Below are 26,990 nucleotides of genomic sequence, written 5' to 3' on the forward strand. Positions count from 1 at the left end.
AAAACATAGTCAATAATCAAACGCTTGTCTGCATCCAACAAGCAAGTCAGCAGCACTAGATTTTCAATTATCTTTAGGTCTCTGCTGTCAGAAAAGACTGCATTGTTACAAGGACATACTGAGATCCACCTTCATAAAGCCTGGCGACCTAGGAATCTTAAAGATAAGCGAAATGGAGAAGAAATTAGCAAATGGACTTTGAGAGTTGAAAGGGAAATAAAAATACTTCTACCCAAGGCCAAGTAGTTTTATCCTGAAAATAACTTTTTTTTTTTTTAATCAGTCATACTGCACTTGAAAAATCTTACTTTGATGCTGTCTGTAGTCACAAGTCACACTAAAGTCTTAATCTGCTAGCACTGGTGGCCTTAGAAACTCATTTATACTTCTTTCCAAGCAGATTACATGTACTAGCCTTTGAAAAGTAAACAGCCCTTGTGCAACTGAAAGTCCACTGATTAGTTCAGGGCCAACTGCTGCAAATTTTCCAAACCTCCTATACTTTGTCCTGCCATAAAATGGAAAACAATTTTTATTGCCCAGAGAATGGGATTGTCTTCAAACTTATTCAATCCGAGAAGTGGTCAGCAAATTCTAATTCTGGTTTGAGGGCTATTTCATAATGCCATTCTTAGTGTTCTTTCCATTTAATTGGCATATAGTTCCCTGTTTGGAACAGGATATTACTCACTTGAATTCTTTCCATAGGGGGAAAAACAAGTTTCCAGGCTCATTTCCCTGAGAATTGCTTAGATAAAGACCAAGTTGGTTGAAATAAATTGTTGATAAGATTGTGAGAATACTAAGATCTTTACTCTGAAATGCTTGGCAGAAAAACACTAATAAGAAGGTTCAAAATTTCAAAGTAGTCAGAGCGTTCAAAAGAGCAACCCCATGTGCATTTGACTGTGCATTTAAAATCTAATGTTTGTTAGATGCTAGACGACTCTGGGGCATTGGGGAAGATGTTACTGAACAATCCAGACCTCTGTTCTGATTTGCATAGCCTTGTGTGTTTTGAGATGCATTTGATGAGTGAATTTTCAAAGGTCTGAGCAACAACGGCAGTTCCCTCTGTGAGCCAAAGAGCTCCGAGCAACCTCCCCTTGACAAGCAGAGTGAACAACTAAAGGGTTGTCTCTGCTAATGAAATGTAACACGAGAACATCTTTTACTGTCATCACGTTGTGTCAAACAACAAGGCTCGGCACCAAACGTAATCCTGAAAATATCAGACTAAAATGTTCCCTGTAAATACAGTGGAGCTTTAAATCAGTGAGGACTAATTATAGAAATGGGAATAAAATGTTTATGTGGACTACATCAAAAGGGCCAAGAGAGTGGCCCATATGTTGACAATATTCTCTACAGTTATTGAGTCAGGGAAAGCGACTGTGGTACTTCGTTGGTTCAACAGTAATAAGTCAGTCAACCTTGGTACATCTGCTGTTTTGTGCATCACTCTTTTTCTGGGAGATGATGATACAGGTCCTGCTTTGTAGACTAGTCCTATTTCCGGCTCTCTACCACAGTTTCGTCTCTCTTGTTTACTATTAACTTTTCTTTTTGTATTACGTGCATCTATGACGACAGTCCCTTTTTTTGGACAAGGTAGAGAATAACTGAACATTTTGCACTGAGGTACATGGTGCCTCTCTTTCCTCTCTATGTTCATGTTATCTCTGGAGGAGAAGGGACTTAGGTGCAAATTTATGCTAGGGTGTTAGGAAAAATGTTTAATTCTTCTTAGGAGAATCTTTAATTTTTATATTTCTTTAGAGTGAGGATGATATTTAAAACTAAAGAAATACTACATAATGTGAGATGGAAAAGTGAAAAACTAAATGTGTCCACTTCAGTGCACATTTAGGTTGCTTTCAGGTCCTGGAAGGATGGATAAAGAAGATGTGGTACATATGTACAATGGACTATTACTCAATCATAAAAAGAATGAAATAATGCCATTTGCAGCAACATGGATGGACTGAGAGATCGCCACACTGATGAAGTAAGTCAGACAAAGATATATCATATGATATTGCTTATATGTGGACTCTTTAAAAAAAATGGAACAAATGAACCTATTTACAAAAAAGAAATAGAATCACAGGTGCAGAAGACAAACTTACAGTTACCAAGAGGGGGGATAAACTGGGAGATTGGGATTGACATATACACACTAGTATATATAAAAAAGATAATGAATAAGAACTTACTGTACAGCCCAGAGAATGCTCATCAATACTCTGTAATGACCTATATGGGAAAACAATCTATAAAAGAGTGGGTATATATATAACTGATTCACTTTACTGTACAGCAGAAACCTAACACAACATTATAAATCAGCTATACTCCAATAAAATTAATTTCCAAAATTTAAAAAAAAAAAATCACTTCACAAAGTAGTACAAACCTTACCCAGGGTGATAGTCTGACTTTCCTTTTGAAGTTCTACTTCTATCTAGGAAACTTAAGACGACCTGAGACCCTCTTGCCTAGTATTGAACTCCCTCAGTCTTTTTTTTTTTTAAATGCCAGGTGGCATGATGGATCTCAGTTCGCTGATCAGGGATGGAATCCAGGCCCCCTGCATTGACAGCCCTGAGTCGTAACCAGTGGACCACCAGGGAAGTCCCTCCCTCAGTCTAATACTCTCTCCTCCTTTGCTGGATTTAACACTGATGATCCATAATAATCACTACACATCATTACCTATTTTACTTGAAATTCTTTATAATTCTATATAAGCTTATTGATTCTTACTTCTTCAAATCAGATTCATTTTCAGTCCATTTAGGGGACTCGATCCCTACCAATCCATCCCAAGAAGAAAATGAATTAGTGGTTTGATAAATTCAATAGTTATTTGTTAGTTAACACACTAGAACTTAAACAACAACTGTATCATTGTCTACTCCTCCATTCTTGAAACCCTCTCCATCTCTGTCTTCTGTGATGCCAATTGGTTTTCCTTCTACCTCTCTCCTTTCAAACTAGTCTTTGGACATGGATTACACAATGTGTGTGTGTGTGTGTGTGTGTGTGTGAAATCTTTCCTCTTTTTCTGCTTTTTAACTGCTAAAGTTCCTCAAGAATCAATCCTCAGTGCCATACTCTTTCATCCACATCTCTACCATCTAAATTCTCATTATTTTCAAATGAATACCAACCTTTTCTCTGAGCTCCAAGCCTGCCTAACCATGTCTCAAAATCACCTCATATGTAACCTGAGTAAAAATGAAGTTATGACGATCCCACTCTCCAAATGTGGCCACCATTCTTTATCTGAGTGGATGCCATTGCCTCCCTCTGATTTCCAGACTGAACACTCTTGCATCATCCTTGGCCTTTGTGCCCTTCATCACCAATATCTATTTCCTTAAGAAAACTTATTGGCTTTGCCACCTAACTAGCTCTCAAATGCTTTTCTCTATTCACACTGCTGTTATTCTATCCTATCTGCCCTCAGCTTTTATCTGGAAAATATTCTGACTGTTCTTGCTTTCACATTTTCACTCCTCCAACCAGAGGAAAGAGTGTGCAATTATAAGGCCAGAGTGCATAATTATAAACCAGCTCATCACATTTGCTCACCTACAAGCCTGAAGTGCTTTCTTTAAATCCTTAAATCCCATCTCCAGCTTGCATATTCTAAGTCCCAGACATATTGGTTTAGTTCCTTGAATATGTAATGTCGTCTCCTAACTTGGGAACTTTGTACATGCTGTTTGTCTGTCTAGAATACTATCTACACTTCCTTGCCCAACTAAAGCCAGCTAATTCTTTCCTAGCCAGTACCAGCTAATTCTTCAAAATCCAGCTCAAATTTAGTTAAAATGTCACTTTCTCAGAGAAATTTTCCCAGAATAATTAATGTGTCTCTCTCTCCTCCACTGGACCATAGGTACCATGATGGCAAGAAGCATGGCTATTTTATTCATTGCTTTATATGTAACCTTTTGTAGGCACATAGAAAATATTTGTTAAAAAAGTGAACGCATATGACAAATGGAATGAACACAAATAATGCTGTTACATAATGGCCTGCTGGATAATTATAGAATGTTTTTAAATCAATCAACCTATCTATATATCTACGCATCTACCAACTCATTGGAAAAGATCCTGATGTTGGGAAAGACTGAAGGCAAAAGGAGAAGGTGGTGGCAGAGGATGAGATGGTTAGATAGCATCACCAACATGAGTTTGAGCAAACTCCTGGGAGATAGTGAAGGACAGGGAAGCCTGGCATGCTACAGTCCATGGAGTCACAAAGAGTTGGACATGACTTAGCTACTGAACATCTGCTTACCTACATACCTATCTATCAAGCAATGCAGATTAATAAACATAACCACAGTCAAAGATTTATAGAGATTTTGTCCTAAGAAACAGTTCCTCCATAAGAAAAAGTTCCTCCATATGAAAAACAATACCAATAGTCATCAACTGTGATCATAAATAAATGCACTCATGAATCTATACTCACATAACTATCAGAGCTTCTCAACTGAAGGGCTTGGATATGAATCCCTTCAGAGCATCAGGATAGAGCTAGAGCTGGTGAGTCAACTGGCATAAGATGCTATACTCATTTTCTATGAGTGTCATGACATATAATAATTTGGAACGTACTGCTAGATGGGACCAGTTTGAGAGTATTTTTTGTTATTTGGTGCCTTTTTTTCTTTTTTTTAAAGCAGTGATTGGGATCGTATTTTCCAAAGCACAATAAATTGAATTAACAAGGGTACAAATTGAATCAGTCTATAATACTAGGATCCATTCACTGTGTTATCAGGTCACCACAAAAATTATGTTTAAGAACTATATATAATCATATTATAAATGCTTATAATATAGGTGTTAAATTGAAAAAGCAGAAGATAAAGTTGTACATGACCATAAGTATAATGTTAAACACAAAGATAGTTAATAGAAGTTGTACTTGATTTGTTTAGAATGTGATTTTTACTTTTTAATCTATATCACTATGCTATTTCCTTTAGAGTGAAAATATAAAATACTTTAATTAAAAATAGATATCATTATAAATAAAACACTGACTTTAATTTGCTATTTTGTTTTTCTGCTCTGTATAACCCTAATCAGGGAATATAGCTGTGATATACATAAATCCCTCATTGAAGAGCAGTTTTTACACCAAAAATTCTTATGATTATTACAATTACATATATTTCAACTTAATTGCTTAATATATATAGGCATTTCCTTCAGAAAAAGAGATATTTTGCCTATAACTACTGAGTACAAATACAACAGTAAGAAATGATAGTCTAACTTGAAAATATTTCACTTAAGAAGTAGTCTATATTCATATATCAGAAATACTTAAAATGAAATAGAATATCTGCTTTTTTTCTATTTGATTTTCTGCATGGTTATTTTTTCATAAGAAAGGGTATAAATATGGAGATCAGTCTCTCTACCCAAACAGGGCTTTATCACATGAAGTATCATAACTTAGAAGTAAATATTGAAAATAATTATTGAATTACACATCAGTCTTCCCACTACAGTGCCAGATCCTTACTTTTAGAAAATATGTTTTCTATTTGGTATGCACACTGTAAAGTACAATCATCATAAGCATATTTCTAAATGTTTATTAAATGAATAAAAACATAGTCTCTAAGGAAAATAGTGTAATGAAAATTCCTTTCCTCTAATGAAAATACCTTTCATCATACATGCTACTTTCTGCTCTAAATAAGGTTTAATGAGCTTTACCTTCAATCTGAGGTTGTCTCATCTAATGTCTTTGTGATTATAACTTCATATCTTAAAAAGGAGAAGCTCTTAGTGGATAATTAACAGCAATTAAGATAAGCTTAAACATGCCATAAAGCTAAAGCTTCTGTCATGGATAATTTTCTTTCTAGGAAATATATCTCATGAGACAAGGCACATATTCTGCAGTAGAATAGTTTTATTTATTTATTTTGGAGAAGAGCTTTGAGAAACATTTCCCTGGGATACTTCTTTCAAGTCAAACTTTCTGGACCAGCCATCCAAACTGAACACTTGGTATGGTATCTCTGAAAGATATGGTCTGCTTTCTGCCACTGAATCCGGACTGTGCTAACAGCTAAGTTTCTACAACTGAGTTTCTAAATGTCTCAACTGAATCCATCTTTACCATCAGTCTTACCTTTTTTCTTTTTACCCAAATAGGCCTAGTCAATGAGACAATGCCAATAATAATTTCACATGAATAAATAACATGATCATTTTAATTGGGTTTTATAAAATACTAATCTTATCTTTAGTGGATTTTGCACAGTCAAGAGGACCTTGAAAGAATAAAGCTTACACTGGGCAGCCAAATCGTCACCTCGGTTTTAAATGGTACAGAATTTGTGATCTATATGGAAACCTAGAGGCATTAACAAAACTACCCAGGGAATTTAGATCAATTAGAGCCTGTTCATATCCCCTGCAGTGCTGGCAAACCTCGTAAGTTCCTTAAATACAAAGCGAAGGCAGAATGCACTGAAGGGAAACAAATCCAATGGGAAGAGAAAACAGCGCCATCACAAATAGATGTTTAAACATGTTAGTTCAACTGAAAAATTCTCCCTGGGGAATAATTTAACAGTTTTCCTACTGTGAGCGATAGTACACCTAATTAAAAAGATGCTTTTGACTTCAGAAATCTTCAGATGTTGATGATTTATTAGAAAGCTATCAAATGCTAACAGTGTAAAAAGCATTACAACACCTCCTCCAGTAATTATAGTTATTTCAAAGAATAAAATGAACATTATTTATCTCTCTAGAATTTAGATCAATGGTCTTAGACTTTCATTTTTCATCAAGCTATTCCCTTTTTCTAAATAATAATCAATGTTAAGGTATGTGGCTTATGCTTTCATTTGGATTTAGTATTATTTGAATAGAAAAATTCAAACTAATTTATCCTAGTTGACTTATATGCAAATATAAATATAATGATTGATTTATAATCCATTAAATTTATACTTCAAAGAACAGCATTTAAATGTATGTCATCATTTTATTGCCCTTTTTGGTTCTTTAATAATAATTGAACTTTCTTTCAACTAAATGTTTCTATTTTATTAAAATGATACTTACAGATATTTTCCAGGCTAGGTTTAATTTTACAACATGCTACTAAATTGAGACAAGTTTGCTGACATAAGACTAAAGAGTACTGTCTCAGATATAATTTGTTCTATATAATAGATCTGCAATAAACTGTCTGAAAATCAAACCATCTAGCAAATACATTAGGGTAAGTTTCCAGTGATTGCTTCTATAAATAATACCATCTACTTGTACAGCCCTTTATAATTTACCAAGTATTTTTACATATTGCCATTAATTAAGTCACTAAATAACATTATATAGGTAATATAATGAGATTGAGAGACAGATGTTAAGACAGGACCAGAATTACTTGGTTGGCAATAACAGAGCCAGGAGCAGAACCTGAGGCTTCTAGTCCTCATTCAGAGTCATCTTTTTTGTATTGATGGATTCTCTTCCAGCGGGAAGACCTGTTGCTACACCTATCTTCTAATTGTCTGAACCTGAATCTCAATAGATTTGCTTTCCTGCCTACCTTTAGTTAAAGCATGTGCAGGTGAACCCATAAATACCCAGAATTAATGAGACATATACACAATTTAACCTTTGTAAGGCCAGCAGTACACTGAGAAGGATATAACTAATTCATAATTGCTTTCCCACCACTGATCAGTTTTAAGCCAGTGACTGACCTTGACTTTGGGTAAAATAAATAGGAAAAACATTCATTAAAAAATCTGTCTAAAATGTAACAGAGAAACAGAAGTAGATCAAAGATATATTTCAGTTAAAAAGACCTTCAACATTTTCCAGTAACTCTACAATTATTTAGATAGCTGCTCAAGTATGATTTTAGATAAACTTTAAATACTACCACTAATTGTACACATAACATGTATATAAAATGAAGTGTGTGAGTATATATACACAAATATAAATATATATAAAATGATCCATAGTAACCTTATTTAAAGATAGAAACTCAAGAAAAACTTTGCTGACATAAATTATAAATATGAGCATTCATATAGCAAGAAAATGTTCCTTTAGGAATAAAGTCTAATAATAACAAAGTTTTATAGTTTTAAAACCGATAAGGCACATTAAATACTCTCCTCTGCCATCTCAGGATGATTAATGCAAATACCAGAAACTAAAGTCTAAGTTTAGCATTCATATGTATTTTAACCTAAAGTAGAAAACCAGAAAATTCATATCAATCAGTCACAGTATAGGAAATACTGATGACTATGTGGAGCTTGTTTGTTGTTAACACTGGCTTAGTGTAGTTTCCTCAGGAAATCTTAGCAGAGGCACTGATGGTATGTGACTACAGGATGTAAGTCTATGTCCCTCCAAAGAGCAGAGGAAACAAAAATTATATAGAGAACAAAATGTGAATATATGTATATAGCTTTGAAAATAATGGAATTTTATCTGTCAAAATGAATTAACAATAATTATTTATTTAGTTCTAGTCCAAATTTTTAATCTTCATAGATTCTCAAGGCAGAAGAAATTGTTTTATCCTTTTTTAGGTTACTACAAGACCAACCAATCAGATTCTTCTCCTGCACCATCTAGTCACTGATATGAGTTGATTCAAACCTTCCTGTATCCTATATGATATCAAATACAAAATTGTTTTTACCCAGGTTACCTTCTTGGGAGAAAGAACAGGATTATATAGATTATACTTTTTTAAAAAGTAACCTAAAATTTTTGCAGAAAATAGTTAATCTCAAATTACTTCACATTTTTGTTTAAAAAAAAAAAAAGTAAAGCTTTGTTTTAAAGCAAATTATTCTAGTAGATAAAAATGTACTCTGTTATATAAAAATACAATGGCATATGTACTATTTCATAACTTTATATACTACCTCAAATAAATCATAACTTAGCAACACAAGTTGTGAAATAAAATTCATATTTTATGGCAAGACAAGAAAAATTCAAACAAAAAGTTTTCTCTGCCCTTTGGCCTCCTCTCTCCCCGCATGTGTCTTGTGTATTTGTATCATGTATTGATCAAACCTACCCCACTGGCAGAAATACCTGCTCAACCAGAAAGAGCAACATTCTCCTGGCAACAGTAAAACAACTCCTTAAAGATAACTTTCCTACTTGAATTTTTAAGTGGTCATATGACACTTACATCTGGATTATGTCAAAAATGTCATTTGATGTACAGCCGTCTGTCAAAAAAAAAACTAACTTACATTTAGGGTACTTTGACTTCTGGTGGGCAGGAACAGTTCTCAGAGCTTTCTGAGATGTTCTTCCAGGTTATAAGTCAAGTTTGACTCTAACAAAATTTTCCACTTCTTTCTTAGATCAACTGATTAGTTTTTACTGACAAAGTTCAGTGTAAAGCAACAGTGTACTCACATGAGGAAATATTTCCAGCCTTATTATTTTTCATACAATTTCACAAACTGGTGAACTCAACCGCAATTCATTCAGAAAGTGTTTTCAGTGAAAGAAAGAATGCATTTATATTCAATTGTTTATACTGGATTTTAAACTAATCATTTTCCCTTGTCCAGATGATCTTCCTCACCAAATTAAGGTTTCATATTTAAGGGGAGACATACTAAGTAAGCATACTACATAGTAATTATCTTGAACATCTTGCTTATTTTCACTCATAATTAGTTACTTTCTTTCTAACAGAGTGTTGAGCTTTGAGTCCAATATTTGACCTTACGTCTATTCAAAATCATGTTTTAAACATCAAAATTAGGGCCCATCAGATTTTCACTTACTTTGCTTTAGCTTCTGCATCTTCATATGCTTTATTAGAAACATCATCTAATCCTCCAATCAAATGTTTGAAAGAGCTGTCGGAGAGGAAAAAAGCAGTGATTAGGATAAATCCTCAGCAAAGTGGTAACAATGACAGCATAGTCAATGATACACTGAAACAATCTGAAAGATCTAAATAAAACTGAATTCAAACATTTAATATGAGCACATTATTAAGAAACGTATCAGATAATGATATAAACTGAGAGCAGGAAACGTCTTTTAAAGTGCTGTGAAATTTTACATTTTAATTTTAAACCTCTATAATGTTAATACATGCAAATGGCTTTGCTTGTAGTGAGTATTATAAAACAAAACATGCATGAAACATGTAGGATGTTTGCTAATTTAAACTTAAATGTTGCTTTGTCATTTTTACATACACCTAAAAAAATAACCTATAAAGAGAAATTTGACACTATGCTTGGGGGCTGACTGGAAGGGGAAAGAGTAGCTATTACATCAGGCCCTTGGGTAATGATCTCATCTGTGGAACTGGGTAACTAGAATGCTGGGCTACATACACCAAGTATGTCTTTTCTTTCTTTTTTTTTTCCTTTGATGTGGACCATTTTTAGAGTCTTTGTTGAATTTCTTACAATACTGCTTCTATTTTATCTTTCGGTTTTTTAGCTGCAAGGCATGTGGGTCTTAGCTCCCCCACCAGGGACCCTGCATAGAAAGGTGAAGTCTTACCCACTAGTCCACCAGGGAAGTCTCTATACTAAGTATTTTTAATACAAAAAGGAACCAAAAGACAATGACTAGACAAAAAGGCAAAGAATCAAGAATTGTATTCTATAGAGTATCAAGTTTTCTATAAGGAGCACATTCAGTTCAGTTCAGTTGCTCAGTCGTGTCCAACTCTTTGCGACACCATGGACTGCAGCATGCCAGGCCTCCCTGTCCATCACCAACTCCCAGAGTTTACCCAGACTCATGTCCATTGAGTCAGTGATGCCATCCAACCATCTCATCCCCTGTCGTCAGCTTCTCCTCCTGCCCTCAATCTTTCCCAGCATCAGGGTCTTTTTCAATGAGTCAGCTCTTCGCATCAGGTGGCCAAAGTATTGGAGTTTCAGCTTCAACATCAGTTCTTCCAATGAACACCCAGGACTGATCTCCTTTAGGATGGACTGGTTGGATCTCCTTGCAGTTCAAGAGACTCTCAAGAGTCTTCTCCAGCACCACAGTTCAAAAGCAAGGGAATGGCAAACCACTTCAGTATTCTTGCCTTGAGAACCCCATGAACAAAAAGGTAAAATGAATTTATTAATGAGGGTCAAATGAATGAATGTGAATGAACGCGCAATAGGCAATAGTTCATATAAAGGTTTCAAAAATATAATTAATGATAAAATAAATGATAAATGTAATCTCCATGGTTGAGAATAGCTCAAATATGATTTTGGCCAGCGTTCTTTATGTGGTAAAACTGCCCATTTTCTTATTGAATATTTTAGCTATTATTAGAGAAATCCTTCTTTGAGAAACTCCTTAAAGTGATATGGGCTTACATTGTAAAGTAAATACATATCTTTTATTATGAAAAAAATGATAACATCTGGTTGATTTCCTGTTTTCACAAATAATGTGAAATTTAAACACAGAGAGGTTAAGTTATTTATCCAAAATGAGAGAAATTTAGAATTTTTTTTTAGAAATTTAGAATTATAATCCATTTTCTCTGATACCCAATCCTTTCCTTTATAATGCTTAAATATTTTAAATACAACCAAATCTAAATACTGTGAAAAGGCAAACAGGAAAAAAGAGAATTAAGTGGTAAAAACAAAGAGCAAGAACTACTAAAACCTAGCTTTTCAAAAATACTGGATCTATTAACACATTTTTTTCTTAAACATTTAAAATGCATAGCAATTTGAAAATTCAAATAGCTAAAAAAATTCCTGACTTTCTCCTTCAGTTCAGTTCAGTCTCTCAGTACTCTCAGGCTCTTTGCAACCCCATGGACTATAGAACACCAGGCCTCCCTGTCCATCATCAACTCCCAGAGTTTATTCAAACTCATGTCCATCAAGTTGGTGATGCCATCCAACCATCTCATCCTCTGTTGTCCCCTTTTCCTACCACCATCAGTCTTTCCCAGCATCAGGGTCTTTTCCAATGAGTCAGTTCTTTGCAACAGGTGGCAAGTATTGAAGTTTCGATTCAGCATCAGCCCTTTCAATGAATATTCAGGACTGATTTCCTTTAGGATGGACTGGTTGGATCTCCTTGCTGTCCAAGAGACTCTCAAGAGGCTTCTCCAACATGACAGTTTCAAAAGCATCAATTCCTCAGTCTCAGATTTCTTTACATCCAACTGTCACATCCATACATGACTATTAGAAAAATGATAGCTTTGACTAGAAGGAACTTTGTTGGCAAAGTAATGACAGCTTTTTAATATGCTAAGTTGGTCATAACTTTTCTTCCAAGGAGCAAATGTCTTTTAATTTCATGGCTGCAACCACCAGCTGCAGTGATTTTAGAGTCCCCCAAAATAAAGTCTGTCACTGTTTCCATTGTTTCCCTATTTGCCATGAAGTGATGGTACCAGATGCCATGATCTTAGTTTTCATAATGTTAAGTTTTAAGCCAACTTTTTCACTCTCCTCTTTCACTTTCATCAAGAGACTCTTTAGTTCTTCTTCACTTTCTGCCATAAGGGTGGTGTCTTCTGCATATCTGAGGTTATTGATATTCCTCCCAGCAATCTTAATTCCAGCTTGTGCTTCCTTCAGCCCAGCGTTTCTCATGATGTATTCTGCATATAAGTTAAATAAGCACAGTGACAATATATACACTTGATGTACTCCTTTCCCAATTTGGAACCAGTCTGTTGTTCTATGTTCAGTTCTAACTGTTGCTTCCTGACCTGCATACAGGTTTCTCAGGGGGCAGGTCAGGTGGTCTGGTATTCCCATCTCTTTCAGAATTTTCCACAGTTTTTTTTGTGATCCACACAGTAAAAGGCTTTGGCATAGTCAATAAAGCAGAAGTAGATGTTTTTCTGGAACTTTCTTGCTTTTTCAATAATCCAACAGATGTTGGCAATTTGATCTCTGGTCCCTCTGCCTTTTTGAAATCCAGCTTGAACATCTGGAAGTTCATGGTTCACATGCTGTTCTCCAAGCCTGGCTTGGAGAATTTTGAGCATTACTTTACAAGTGTGTCAGATGCATGCAATTGTGTAGTACATTGAGCATTGTTTGGCATTGCCTTTCTTAGGGATTGGAGTGAAAACTGACCTTTTCCAGTCCTGTGGCCAATGTTGAGTTTTCCAAATTTGCTGGCATATTGAGTGCAGCACTTTCACAGCATCATCTTTCAGGATTTGAAATAGCTCAACTGGAATTCCATCACCTCCACTAGCTTTGTTCATAGTGATGCTTTCTAAGGCCCACTTGACTTCACATTCCAGGATGTCTGGCTCTAGGTGAGTGATCACACCATCATGATTATCTGGGTCATGAAGATCTTTTTTGTACAGTTCTGTGTATTCTTGCCACCTCTTAATATCTTCTGCTTCTGTCAGGTCCATACCATATCTCTCCTTTATTGTGCCCATCTTTGCATGAAATGTTCCCTTGGTATCTCTAATTTTCTTGAAGAGATCTCTAATCTTTCCCATTCTATTGTTTTCCTCTATTTCTTTGCACTGATCACTGAGCAAGGATTTCTTACCTCTCCTTGTTATTCTTTGGAACTCTGCATTCAAATGGATAAATCTTTCTTTTTCTCCTTTGCCTTCACTTCTCTTCTTTTCACAGCTTTCTTTAAGGCCTCCTCAGACTGTCCATTTTGTTTTTTTGCATTTCTTTTTCTTGGGGATGGTCTTGATTCCTATCTCCTGTACAGTGTCATGAACCTCCGTCCATAGTTCATCAGGCATTCTGTCTATCAGATCTAATCCCTTGAATCTATTTCTCACTTGCACTGTATAATCATAAGGGATTTGATTTAGGTCATACTTGATTGGTCTATTGGTTTTCCCTACTTTATTCAATTTAAGTCTGAATCTGGGAATAAGGAGTCCATAATATGGTCCACAGTCAGTTCCCGGAGCAATGACCCCACTAGAGATTGACCCAGACTTGCCCAGGAGTGTCCAGGAGTCTTCAGCAGAGGCATGGGTGGGTGGTGACCTGATGCAGGGTTGGTGGCAGTGAGTGTAGCAGTACATGCATGGGATCTTTTGTTCCCATTATCTTGATTACTTCCAGTGTAGTTTGGCCCCAGGTAAATAGCAGGGAGGGAACACAGCTCCACCCATCAATAGAAAGTTGGATTAAAGATTTACTGAGCATGGTCCCGCCCATCAGAACAAGACCCAGTTTCCCCCTCAGTCAGTGTCTCTCATCAGGAAGCTTCTATAAGCCTCTTATCCTTCTCCATCAGAGGGCAGACAGACTGAAAACCACAATCACAGAAAACTAACCAATCTGATCACCTGAATCACAACCTTGTCTAAACTCAATGAAACTATGAACCATGCCATGTAGGGCCACCCAAGATGGACAGGTCATGGTGGAGAGTTCTGACAAAACGTGGTCCACTGGAGAAGGGAATGGCAAACCACTTCAGTATTCTTGCCTTGAAAAACCCCATGAACAATATGAAAAGGCAGAAAGATAGGACACTGAAAGATGAACTCCCCAGCTGGTAGATGTCAAATATGCTACTGGAGATCAATGGAGAAATAAATCCAGAAAGAATGAACAGATGGAGCCAAAGCAAAAACAACACACAGTTGTGGATGTGACTGGTGATAGAAGCAAGGTCCAATGCTGTAAAGAGCAGTATTGCATAGGAACCTGGAATATCAGGTCCATGATTCAAGGCAAATTGGAAGTGGTCAAACAGGAGATGGCAAGAGTGAATGTTGACATTCTAGGAATCAGCAAACTAAGATGGACTAGAATGGGTGAATTTAATTCAGATGACCATTATATCCACTACTGTGGGCAGGAATCCCTTAGAAGAAATGGAGTAGCCATCATAGTCAACAAGAAAGTCCAAAATGCAGTACTTGGATGTAATTTCAAAAATGACAGAATGATCTCTGTGCATTTCCAAGGCAAACCATTCAATATCATGGTAATCCAAATCTATGCCTCGACCAGTAATGATGAAGAAGCTGAAGTTGAATGGTTCAATGAAGATGGATAAGACCTTCTAGAACTAACACCCAAAAAAGATGTCCTTTTCATTATAGGGGACTGGAATGGAAAAGCAGGAAGTCAAGAAACATCTGGAGTAACAGGTAAATTTGGCTTTGGAGTACAGAATGAAGCAGGACAAAGGCTAATACAGTTTTACCATGAGAACACATTGGTCATAGCAAACATCCTCTTCCAACAACACAAGGAAGTCTATACATGGACATCACCAGATGGTCAACACCGAAATCAGACTGATTATATTCTTTACAGCCAAAATGGGGAAGCACTATACAGTTAGCCCTTGGTTTAAAACACAAATTTTCTATGGTGCTAATAATCCAATATTTATGATTTTTTTTTTGCTACTAGATAAAACAAAGTGAAGGGAAATGACATGTACTTACAAAAGGTCCCTATATTGATAGGACAGAAAATTATTTTTGAAGTAAATTCCCTCTAACTGAGGAAAACACTTTTTATTTAATGTGTAAGTGATTTTTTTATTATGGAAAAGTTTTTTAAATGAGAGAAGAAATTAAAATATCACTAATAGTTCTCTTACTACAAATAACTAATAGGGACATCTTTATGCTTTATGTATTGATAATTCTTTTTATTTTTTTTCTGCATAGCTTTATCATTGTTTATAGAGATGCAAGCATAAAATAGCTATGATTAAATATGTTTTATTATTTTGACTTTAAACCTATTATAACATAAGCAAATGTGTTTATTCTTTAACATTCCATAAGCAATATTTTCACAAAATAATAGACCATTACATGTATACACATAATAGAATATCTATGTATCCATCTATACACAGAAGCACCGACACCCAAAGACATACAAATAGAGATGAAGGAGTAGTCATGGCAACTATCTATAAAAACATTTACATTTATACTCTCAATTAGAGATTAAACATATGGAATTTCTTTTCAAAATAAAAATATGTAGAACTATAATCTTGACTTTACAATTGGAACCATATGCTGCTTATAAATAATCTTTAATTAGGAAGCAATCCTGGCCAAATAATATTTTTTGAAACATGAGACAAATACATTCTGCTAATATTCTAAGCCTCCTAAAACAATAAGTTAACCAGTATAGCTAACTAGAAGTTTAAGAAAATGTAGCATTTTTGAGCAATATTAATAAGCTCCAAATAACTGTCTCTGTATCTCTGCACTGATCAATGAATAATTTAGGACATCTTGATAAATATAATTGATGGCATTACAGAATTTATCATTCCTGGTGCAAGTCTGAACTAATTGCAAATCTTATTGTATACACACTAAGTATGAAACACCTTTCTGCTACTTTTCTTAGGATTAAAATCAAACTTTAACAAATCTTAACCAAACTTTTTGAAGGAAGTGGATAACATGTGATTAGTTTAGTGTATTGAGGCAGAAAGAACAGATGGAAAATCCCCCTTATGCTTAATGTTGTATTTTAAACATACTTGCAAGGAAGGCGTGGAAAAGAAAGAGGAAGTAAAAAGGAATGAAGGAAGGAGAGAAAAATGGATTAAAGAAAGCAGGGAGAAAGGGAAGAAAGAAAAGAAAAAGGCCGGGGGGGGGGGGGGAATGATGATTCTTTCACATCAAGAATGATATTTATAGGATTTTTCTTTAAGAAATATCAGTCATACTTTTCTAAGAATTCATTCATTTCTTCCAAGTTATCCATTTTATTGGCATATAGTTGGTGATAGTAGTCTCTTATGATCCTTTGTATTTCGGTGTTATCTGTTGTGATCTCTCCATTTTCATTTCTAATTTTGTTGATTTGACTCTTCTCCCTTTTTTTCTTGACAAGTCTGGTTAATGGTTTGTCTATTTTATTTATCTTCTCAAAGAACCAGCTTTTAGCTTTGTTGATTTTTGATATAGTCTCCTTTGTTTCTTTTTCATTTATTTATACTCTAATTTTTATTATTTCTTTCCTTCTACTAACCCTGGGTTCTTCATTTCTTCTTTTTCTAGTTGCTTTAGTGTAAAGTTAGGTTCTTTATTTGATTTTTCTCTTGTTTCTTGAGGTAAGCTTGTATTGCTATGAACCTTCCCCTTAGCACTGCTTTCACTGAATCCCACTTTTGGTTTTGGGTTATCATGTTAAACTGAACCAGGAAGAAATACAAAATCTTAACAGACCCATCACTAGCACAGAAATCAAAACTTTAATAAAAAAAATCTTCCAATAAACGAAAGTCCAGGACCAGATGGCTTCACAACTGAATTCTGCCAAAAATTTAGATAAGAGCTAACACCTATCCTACTGAACCTCTTCCAGAAAACTGCAGAGGAAGGTAAACTCCCAAACTCATTCTATGAGGCCACCATCACCCTGATACCAAAACCAGAAAAAGATGCCACAAAAAAAAGAAAACTACAGGCCAATATCACTGATGAACATAGATGCAAAAATACTTGACAAATTCTAGCAAACAGAATCCAACAACATATTAAAAAGATCATACATCATGACCAAGTGGGCTTTATCCCAGGGATGCAAGGATTCTTCAATATTCACAAATCATTCAATGTGATACACCACCTTAACAAATGGAAAGGTAAAAACCATATGATTATCTCAGTAGATGCAGAGAAAGCCTTTGACAAAATTCAACAGCCATTTATGATAAAAACTCTCCAGAAACCAGGCATAGAAGGAACATATCTCAACATAATAAAAGCCATATATGATAAACCCTTAGCAAGCATTATCCTCAATGGCGAAAAATTGAAAGCATTTCCCCTAAAGTCAGGAACAAGACAAGGGTGCCCATTCTCACCACTGCTATTCAGCATAGTTTTGGAAGTTTTAGCCACAGCAATCAGAGAAGAAAAAGAAATAAAAGGAATCCAGGTTGGAAAAGAAGTAAAACTCTCAGTTTCCAGATAACATGATCCTCTACATAGAAAGCCCTAGAGACACCACCAGAAAATTACTAGAACTAATCAATGAATATAGTAAAGGTGCAGGATATAAAATTAATACACAGAAATCCCTTGCATTCCTATACACTAACAATGAGAAAACAGAAGGAGAAATTAAGGAAACAATTCCATTGACCACTGCGACAAAAAGAATAAAATACTTAGGAATAAATCTACCTAAAGAAACAAAAGACCTATATATAGAAAATGATAAAACACCGATGAAAGAAATAAAAAATGACACAAATAGATGGAGAAATATACCATGTTCATGGATTGAGAGAATCAATAAAGTGAAAATGAGTATACTACCCAAAGCAATCTACAGATTCAGTGCAATCCCTATCAAGCCACCAATGGTATTTTTTACAGAATTGGAACAAATAATTTCACAATTTGTATGGAAATACAAAAAACCTCGAATAGCCAAAGCAATCTTGAGAAAGAAGACTGAAACTGGAGGAATCAACCTGCCTGACTTCATACTATACTACAAGCTACAGTCATCAAGATAGTATGGTACTGGCACAAAGACAGAAATATAGATCAATGGAAAAAAATAGAAAGCCCAATGATAAATCCATGCACCTATGGACATCTTATCTTTGACAAAGGAGGCAAAAATATACAATGGAGGAAAGACAATCTCTTTAACAAGTGGTGCTGGGAAAACTGGTCAACCACTTGTAAAAGAATAAAACTAGAACACTTTCTAACACCATACAGTAAATAAACTCAAAATGGATTAAAGATCTAAATGTAAGACCGAAAACTATAAAACTCCTAGAGGAAACCACAAAACACTCTCTGACATAAATCACAGCAGGATCCTCTATGACCCACCTCCCAGAGTAATGGAAATCAAAGCAAAAATAAACAAATGGGACCTATTTAAACTCAAAAGCTTTTGCACAACGAAGAAAACAATAAGCAAGGTGAAAAGACAGCCTTCAGAATGGGAGAAAATAATAGCAAATGAAATAACTGACAAAGAATTAATCTCAAAAATATATAAGCAGCTCATACAGCTCAATACCAGAAAAATAAATGACCCAATCAAAAAATGGGCCAAAGAACTAAACAGACATGTCTCCTAAAGGAGACACACAGATGGGTAATAAACACATGAAAAGATGCTCAACATCACTCATTATCAGAGAAATGCAAATCAAAACCACAGGTACCATCTCATGCTGATCAGAATGGCTGCTCTCAAAAAGTCTACAAACAATAAATGCTGGAGAGGGTGTGGAGAAAAGGGAATACTCTTACACTGTTGGTGGGAATGCAAACTGGTACAGCTACTATGGAGAACAATGTGGTGATTCCTTAAAAAACTGGAAATAGAACTGCCATACAACCCACCAATCCCACTGCTGAGCAAACACACTGAGGAAACCAGAATTGAAAGAGACATGTGTATCCCGATGTTCATCACAGCACTGTTTATAATAGCTAGGACATGGAAGCAATCTAGATGTCCATCAGCAGATGAATGGATAATAAAGTTGTGGTACATATACACAATGGAATATTACTCAGCTATTAAAAAGAATGCATTTGAATCAATTCTAATGAGGTGGATGAAACTGGAGCCTATTATACAGAGTGAAGTAAGTCAGAAAGAAAAACACCAATACAGTACATTAACATATATATATATGGAATTTAGAAAGATGGTAACAGCAACCCTATACGCAAAACAGCAAAAGAGACACAGATATAAAGAACAGAATTTTGGACTCTGTGGGAGAAGGGGAGGGTGGGATGATTTAAGAGAATAGCACTGAAATATCTATATTACCATATGTGAAATAGATGACCAGTCCAAGGTCAATGCATGAAACAGGGCATTCAAAGCTGGTGCACTGGGATGACCCAGAGGGATGGGATGGGGAGGGAGGGAAGGTGGGAGGGGGGGTTCAGGATGGGGGACACATGTGCACCCATGGCTGATTCACATCAGTGTATGGCAAAACCCACCACAATATTGTAAAGTAATTAGCCTCTAATTAAAGTAAATAAATTAATTTTAAAAAGAAATATCAATTAACAGGGTTGGGTTTCTCATTCTAGGAAGTTTGTCTGTTGTAGAATATTGTAGTGACAGTAACTCAGTGGGTAATAATTTCATCTATTAGGATGCTTTCATTATCAAGCCAAAACATCCTTGTGAAGGGAGCTGATTACTCAGTGGTATGTCTAAAAAGTGTATAATTTTGTTCCTCTGTTGTGATATGAGGAGACTTCATCGAGAGAGTAACAGGCTATGATATTATTAGAAAGGCAGTTCAAACATCAGAGATCAGCACTATCATGCTGCTAAAAATCAATAGCATTTTTATTTCACTTTATGGTTTATAAAGCACTCTTTATATTCATATATCATGTATGCACTCAATAATATATAGTAGTTAATTTAGTCTTCATGATCTCCTAACACCAATTAGACTATGTTGTTTAGAAATCGTGTATAAAAATATTTAAAATAGAATTTTTCAAATTCAAAATAAGATAGGAAAAAATCTCAAAACTTCTTTAGAACATTTTTTTCTTGATTACATTCTAAAATAAGGTGGTGATCTATTCTTAACGGTTAAAGATTAAAACAAAATACATCAAATGTAAAATCTTAAATCAGAAACTATTGCAAATGCTTCAATAGTGCTAAGTAAAATGTTTGTCAAAAGTTATTTGTGCTCTATTAATTTAACAGGTGTATATGATTATAGCCCATTAGATTTTTGTAACTTGGATAAATCCTTTAAAACATGTTTATTAAAAGAAAATATAAATTTAGTCCTCCAACTGGTATACCTGTTACTAAGATTTTAGAAGCATCTTTCATTATTTTACTTCTTTTATTGAAAAAAGCTAATAATTCACTTTGTGGCTTCAGGTAAAGTCTCTTGTGTTTGTCATGTTATTTTTGTTTAACTAGAAGGTGTAATTGTTGGTGGTTTATGCTAGCAAGTAACATATGAATACGTTTCTTCAGAGGGAACATGAGCCACAAATACAATAAAACTAAACAACATTTTTTTTCAACTATCCACCCCTCCATTCATCCACCCACCCATGCAGACACACATACAAACTTAGGCAATGCCTACAACCCATGAAGAACAATTCAAGCTACTGTGGATTATACAAAGAGAATAAGAAACACCCAAAATGAATTTACAGGTGCTTGAGAACCAGTCAATCCTAAAAGAAATCAACTCTAAATATTCATTGAGGGGACTGATGCTGAGCCTGAAGCTCCAGTACTTTGACCACCTGATGTGAAGAGCTGACTCACTGGAAAAGACCTTGATGCTGAGAAAGATTGAGGGCAGGAGGAGAAGGGGCAACAGAAGATGAGATGGTTGGATGGCATCACTGACTCAATGGACATGAGTTTGAGTAAACTCCGGGAGTTGGTGATGGACAGCGAGGTCTGGTGTGCTGCAGTCCATGGGATCACAAAGAGTTAGACAAGACTTAGTGATGTCTGAACAACAACCACTCATGTATGGTAGAGTTCTTAGCAAATATGAGGTGTTGGGTTTGGCATATTACCTTCAATAATCTGAAACAAATCCTGTTTTTCTATGCCTCTTTGGTCCCAGACACCATTCTCTCTCTTAGGAATTATTTCCATAGGAATAGAATTTCCTTTTATAATATATTAATATGTGTGTGTGCATGCTAAGTCTGTTCAGTAGTGTTGGCTCCTCTGTCCATAGGATTCTCCAGGCAAGCATACTGGAGTGGGTTGCCATGCCCTCCTCCAAGGGATCTTCCTGACCCAGGGATTGAACCTGTGTCTTTTGTGGCTCCTGCACTGCAGGCAGATTCTTTACTGCCAAGCCACAGGGGAAGCCCATATGTATTTATACAAACACACGTACACACACATTTGTACTACCACTCTTGTCCTTACACAGTAGGCAGGGTTATTTTTTTAAAGAGTCAGTCAGATCATGTCAGTCCTCTATAAGCTCTCTGACTGATTTCTCTCCTACTATACTCCGTCTGACTTTAGAGTACATCAAGCTTGCATCTGACTCAGCCTTTGCCCTCTGCCTGGAATATTCTTTCTCTAGATCTCTGCATGGCTTTTTCTTAAAGCTGTTAATGTCTCAGCTGCACTGTGTCCTCTTCAGACGTATCTTCCCTACCAAAAGATAGCACAGTAGCCTTTACCATAAACCCTAATTCTGTTACTCTCTGTCACTTTAACCTCCTTTATTTTCATATCAGCATTTATCACTTGTTAAAAGCTACTTTAAGTGCTGCAGTGAACATTAGGGTACGTGTGTCCTTTTGAATTCTGGTTTTCTCGGGGTATATGCCCAGTAGTGGGATTGATGGGTCATACTGTAGTTGTATTCCTAGTTTTTGTAAAGGAATCTTCATGCTGTTCTCCATAGGTACCTCAAGAGGAAGGGGATATATATACACACACACACATACTTATGGCTGACTCCCGTTGTTGTATAGCAGAAACCAACACATTGCAAAGCAATCTTCCTCCAATTAAAAATTAAAAAAAAAAAAAAAACACCTACCTTGTTTAAATATCTGTTGTTTTTCCCACAATACAATTAGTTTCATGAGATCAGGAACCTAGTGTATCTTACTCATCAATAACTCTCTAGTATATTAATATAAAAGAAATTTGAAATGGTGGGTCTATTCATTCACTCATTTATTGTGTGACCAGGAGAAGACAAGAAAACCTAAGTTTTCTGAAGCAAAGTCTTATATAAAGTTCACGGTTTATGAGTTGAAAGTGTGTGCCTCTTGAGAATTCACCTATATGAATGACGAATTTTCAGGACAAAGGTTTAGTTAAAATGAACTAATCATCTAAATGTTGGGTCCTATTGAAGACATGTATTGTTATAAATGAGGGTGAAAGTGGTTTGAAACACTGAGTGATTTATCATTGAATTATACATAAGACATTGACTTAAGCTAATTATTTTAGCTTATAATGGTGTCTCTATTCATGAATCCCAATTGCTGTGAAATGTTTGATTTAAGCCCAGTAAAAGTGAAAGAACAAATTCTAAAATGTAGCACAACTTTCACTTTCAATTAAAAGCAGAAGAGATTAAAATCAAATCTCATGTGGTAGTTTAGCCTTTTGGGTTATAGGGAGAAATAATATTTCCAAGGATAGACTGCCCTGGCATGCCAAATTCATTTCATTTTCTCCAGATTCTTCTAATTTCAAAGCAGAATCTACACAACAGTGGATATTTTGTCCATTTAATATTTTTCAAGCTTATTTACTTAGACATTATTTAAAATTTATAAGTTTATATGTTTTAATCAAAGTTGTTTGAAAATAAATAGGCCATTTTATAAAAAACAATAAAAATACCTAGATGGTAATATCAATATTTTAGTTAATGTAGAGGTACCAACTGTATCAGATATTAGACATAACAATCTACATTTTTGTAACTATTTAAAGACTACCTCTAGAAAACTCTGGTAAGAAAAACTGCATGGGAACATAAAATACTATGAAATTAACTGCTTTTTTTTTTTTTTAATTAAACTGAAAATAAAATGCTAGGATGGCACAATAAATTTATTCTGAAAATATCTTTTTAGTATACTTATTTATACCTTGAAACTGAAACAAAAACAACATTAGCTTCTAGCATAACATTTTTTTTTTCAAAAATCAGTCTGTCTGAATGTTTTATTTTAGATCTATTCTGCTCTTTTTATTTCTTGCAAAAAATCATTAGAAGCTGAGATAAATGTATCCTTTGATGTCACAAATTAGTGATCAGAAAATCTTGAAATAACAAAAATATCAAGTAAAAATGAAAATAACAACTAGCATGTGTTAGAAATTGTACAAGCTATTTCATGTTAGTTTATCCTGTTTTATAGATAAAAGCAACTGAAGGTTATATGACTAGTAAGTATCAGTATGAGGTTTGAATAGAGGCAACTGGACTCTAACACAATATCACTCATCATTCACATAATTTTTTTAATCTCCCAACATGGAGAGCTGAAGCCAGTTAGTTAATAGCTGGTGCTAGAATTTGATATCAATTATCTACTTTCTCTCACATACAACTTTATTTTAACAGATCATCTTCCTTCTTCTATTGCATTATATGTATAGAAGTTCCAATTAGAAAATATGTTAGACTGCTAGTGATGTGCTAACAAAATGCTACAGACTGTATGGTTTAACAATGAAAATCTATTTTCTCACAGTTCTGGAGGCTAGGTGTCCAACATCAAGTTGCCAGCAAGGCGGGTTTCAGGTGAAGCCTTTCTTCCCAACTTACAGCCCCTTCTTCCTGTGTCTTCACGCGGCCTTTCCTCTGCGTGCATACCCTCCTGATGTTTCTTCTAATTATAAAACACCAGTCATCTTAGATTAGGGTCTTCCCTGGTGGATCAGACAGCAAAGAATCTGCCTACATTGCAGGAGACCCAGGTTTGATCGCTGTGTTGGGAAGATTTCCCCGGGGAAGAGAATGGCTTCCCACTCAAGTATTCTTGCCTAGAGAATTCTATGGACAGAGAAGCCTGGCAGGCTACAGTACATGGACTCATAAAGGGTCAGACATGACTGAGAGACTAACACCTCTTAGATTAGGGCCCCACCGCTCTGACTTCATTTACCTTTGATTACCTTGTAAAGGTCCTATCTTCAAATATAGTCATACTCAGGGACTAGGGCTTCAACACAATATATTTATAAAATACTCAGTTCATAACAGAATATTGTAACAGAAAGTTTTCTGAAGAAATATTAACAGCAATTTAGAAGATACATCTTCTTGTGTAGCTGGGCTATTTAAGAAAATTATTTTTGTAATTTGCGAGAAGTTCATAAAAACTAAATTTGTGCTTCTATTTCTTACCCTGGGGCTAAAGCATAATGACTTTATCATTGTATTTCTCTCCCAGAGAAAGTGCCCCAACTTCTTTCTACAGCAAATCCTGTTTTCATTATTCCTGATCACAAACTCGATCATTACTCTCCACTCTTGCTCTGTCAATTACAACAGCTCTTATTGTTCCATTGTCTCCCTTAGGCATTTCCTTCCTTTCAGTCAATAAATAGGATGGTCTCTCCAATCCTAAAACACAAAACAATCCTTATGACTAAATAGTCAATTTGAATAAACTTCATTTCCTATCTCGCATTCTCATTTTTCATTTAATTCTCAACCTACTGCAACCTAGCAGTCTGTTCCTATTTTTTCTTTTACTCTTATTACAATTTCCCCTCAAAGTTATCACTTATCTCCTGTTAATCTTGGTGGGCTCTTTCCAGCTCCCATTCTCAGTGATCTACCAGAGAGTCATGGCCCTGCTCTCCTGCTGGACTTCTCTGTTTTGTAGCCATGAAGCAGAAACTTGTGTCAGTGCTCTGAACTACTCTATTCTTTCCCTGAATTTTCCTCCTTTCCCTCCTCTAGACTACTTTTCAGCATCTGTCACACATATTTTTTCCTCTCCTATCCCTTAAAGGTAAGCAGTTACCCAAGTTAGGTCTTTTGCCCTCTTTTCTCACTCAATTGATTGACTTATTTTTCTTAAATATTTATTATTTACAACATGTTCAGTCTTGTTTTTATTACTGGTAGCACCTCAGTGAAATCTCACAACAACTTTATGAGGTAAATATAATGACTCCCACTTTATAGAAGTTTTATAGCAGGTTTTCTCAAACTCAGTGCTACTGACATTTTGGATCAGATGATTCTTTATTATAGAGTCTATACTGTGCATTGTAGAATATTTAGCAATTATCCTCACCTTTATCCACTAGATATCCTCAGAAAACCCAATGGTGACAATGAAAAATATCTCCAGACAGTGTCAGTGTCTCCAGGTTAGAACAAGAAACGATGAGGCTTACAGAGATTGTGCAACTTGACTGAGACCACAGAGCTAGAAAGAGGGTAAATCTGCGATATGATCCCAGGTAGACTGATCTTTACTAGACCCTAGTTCTTATATAATATGCTAATTACCCTTTTCTCTAAGCTCTCCCAAGAAATAAAATTTACTGTTAAGACTATAATTAGGATCCCCAGGCAAATATACTTTCAAATCTATATCTATGTCCTCGAACTCTTCAGGTCCATATGGCAATGATGTCACTCAGTGTCATATGCATATTTCACCAGTGCTCCAAATTCATCTTAGCCTTAACTGCATGAATTATCTTCCATCAAAACTTGCAGTTAAATTCCCTGTATCTCTTAATGGCATTATCCTTCAACCAGTGATGCAGGCTAGATATCTTATACCAAGTTATTCAGGCTACTGACACACTTCCTTACTTCAAAAACATCATACTTATTTTCTCTGCCTTAATCTCTCCCACTCTACTCTTTAAAAAGATTCCTCCAACTGAATTTAGCTTACTAGTTAACACAATTTTTTATATAAAAGCAACAACTGAAACACAGTATACTAGACAGATCTTGGTCTTAGAGTCAGACATTGCACTATGTGGCCCTAAAAAGTCATTGAGTCTGATTCTCAGTTTCCTTTTCTGGAATATCTTATGTCATCTTTTCTCATAAGACTATTGTGAGGGTTAAATGAGATGAAAGAGTATTAAAACAAAGATTAGGGAAGGGATATAAATAAATTAGAAGTTTGGATTTAATTTATATACAGTATTATACATAAAATAGATTACCAACAAGGACCTACTGTAAAGCTCAGGAAACTATAATCAAAATCTGTAGTAACCTATACAAGAGAGGATCTGAAAAGGTGTTTGTGTATATGTATATATATACACACATACATATATACATGAATCATTTTCCTGTATAGCTGAAACTAATACAACATTGTAAATCAATGACACTTCAATAAAAAAAAAGTTTAGAAATATAGAATTAGAGGGGAAAAGATAATTAACGTGTGTTTCACATTTTAACAAATGACATAAACTCAAATGATTTTGCATATAATATTGTACTTATTAAAGTTCCATCAC

General features: G+C 35.2%; 1 protein-coding gene across 2 annotated transcripts in view; it reads right to left on the reverse strand.

Annotated features, from left to right (window-relative positions):
* Nucleotides 1-26,990, reverse strand: part of PRKG1 (protein kinase cGMP-dependent 1) — a 1,349,869-nt gene that overhangs the window by 111,366 nt on the left and 1,211,513 nt on the right. For both annotated transcript variants that reach the window (XM_061162077.1, XM_061162076.1), the window contains exon 9: nt 9,840-9,914. In XM_061162077.1, coding sequence (XP_061018060.1) covers nt 9,840-9,914 — 75 coding nt within the window. The remainder of the gene's footprint in view (nt 1-9,839; nt 9,915-26,990) is intronic.

The sequence above is a fragment of the Dama dama genome, chromosome 15 (genome assembly GCF_033118175.1).
Source record: "Dama dama isolate Ldn47 chromosome 15, ASM3311817v1, whole genome shotgun sequence".
Classification (NCBI taxonomy): domain Eukaryota; kingdom Metazoa; phylum Chordata; class Mammalia; order Artiodactyla; family Cervidae; genus Dama; species Dama dama.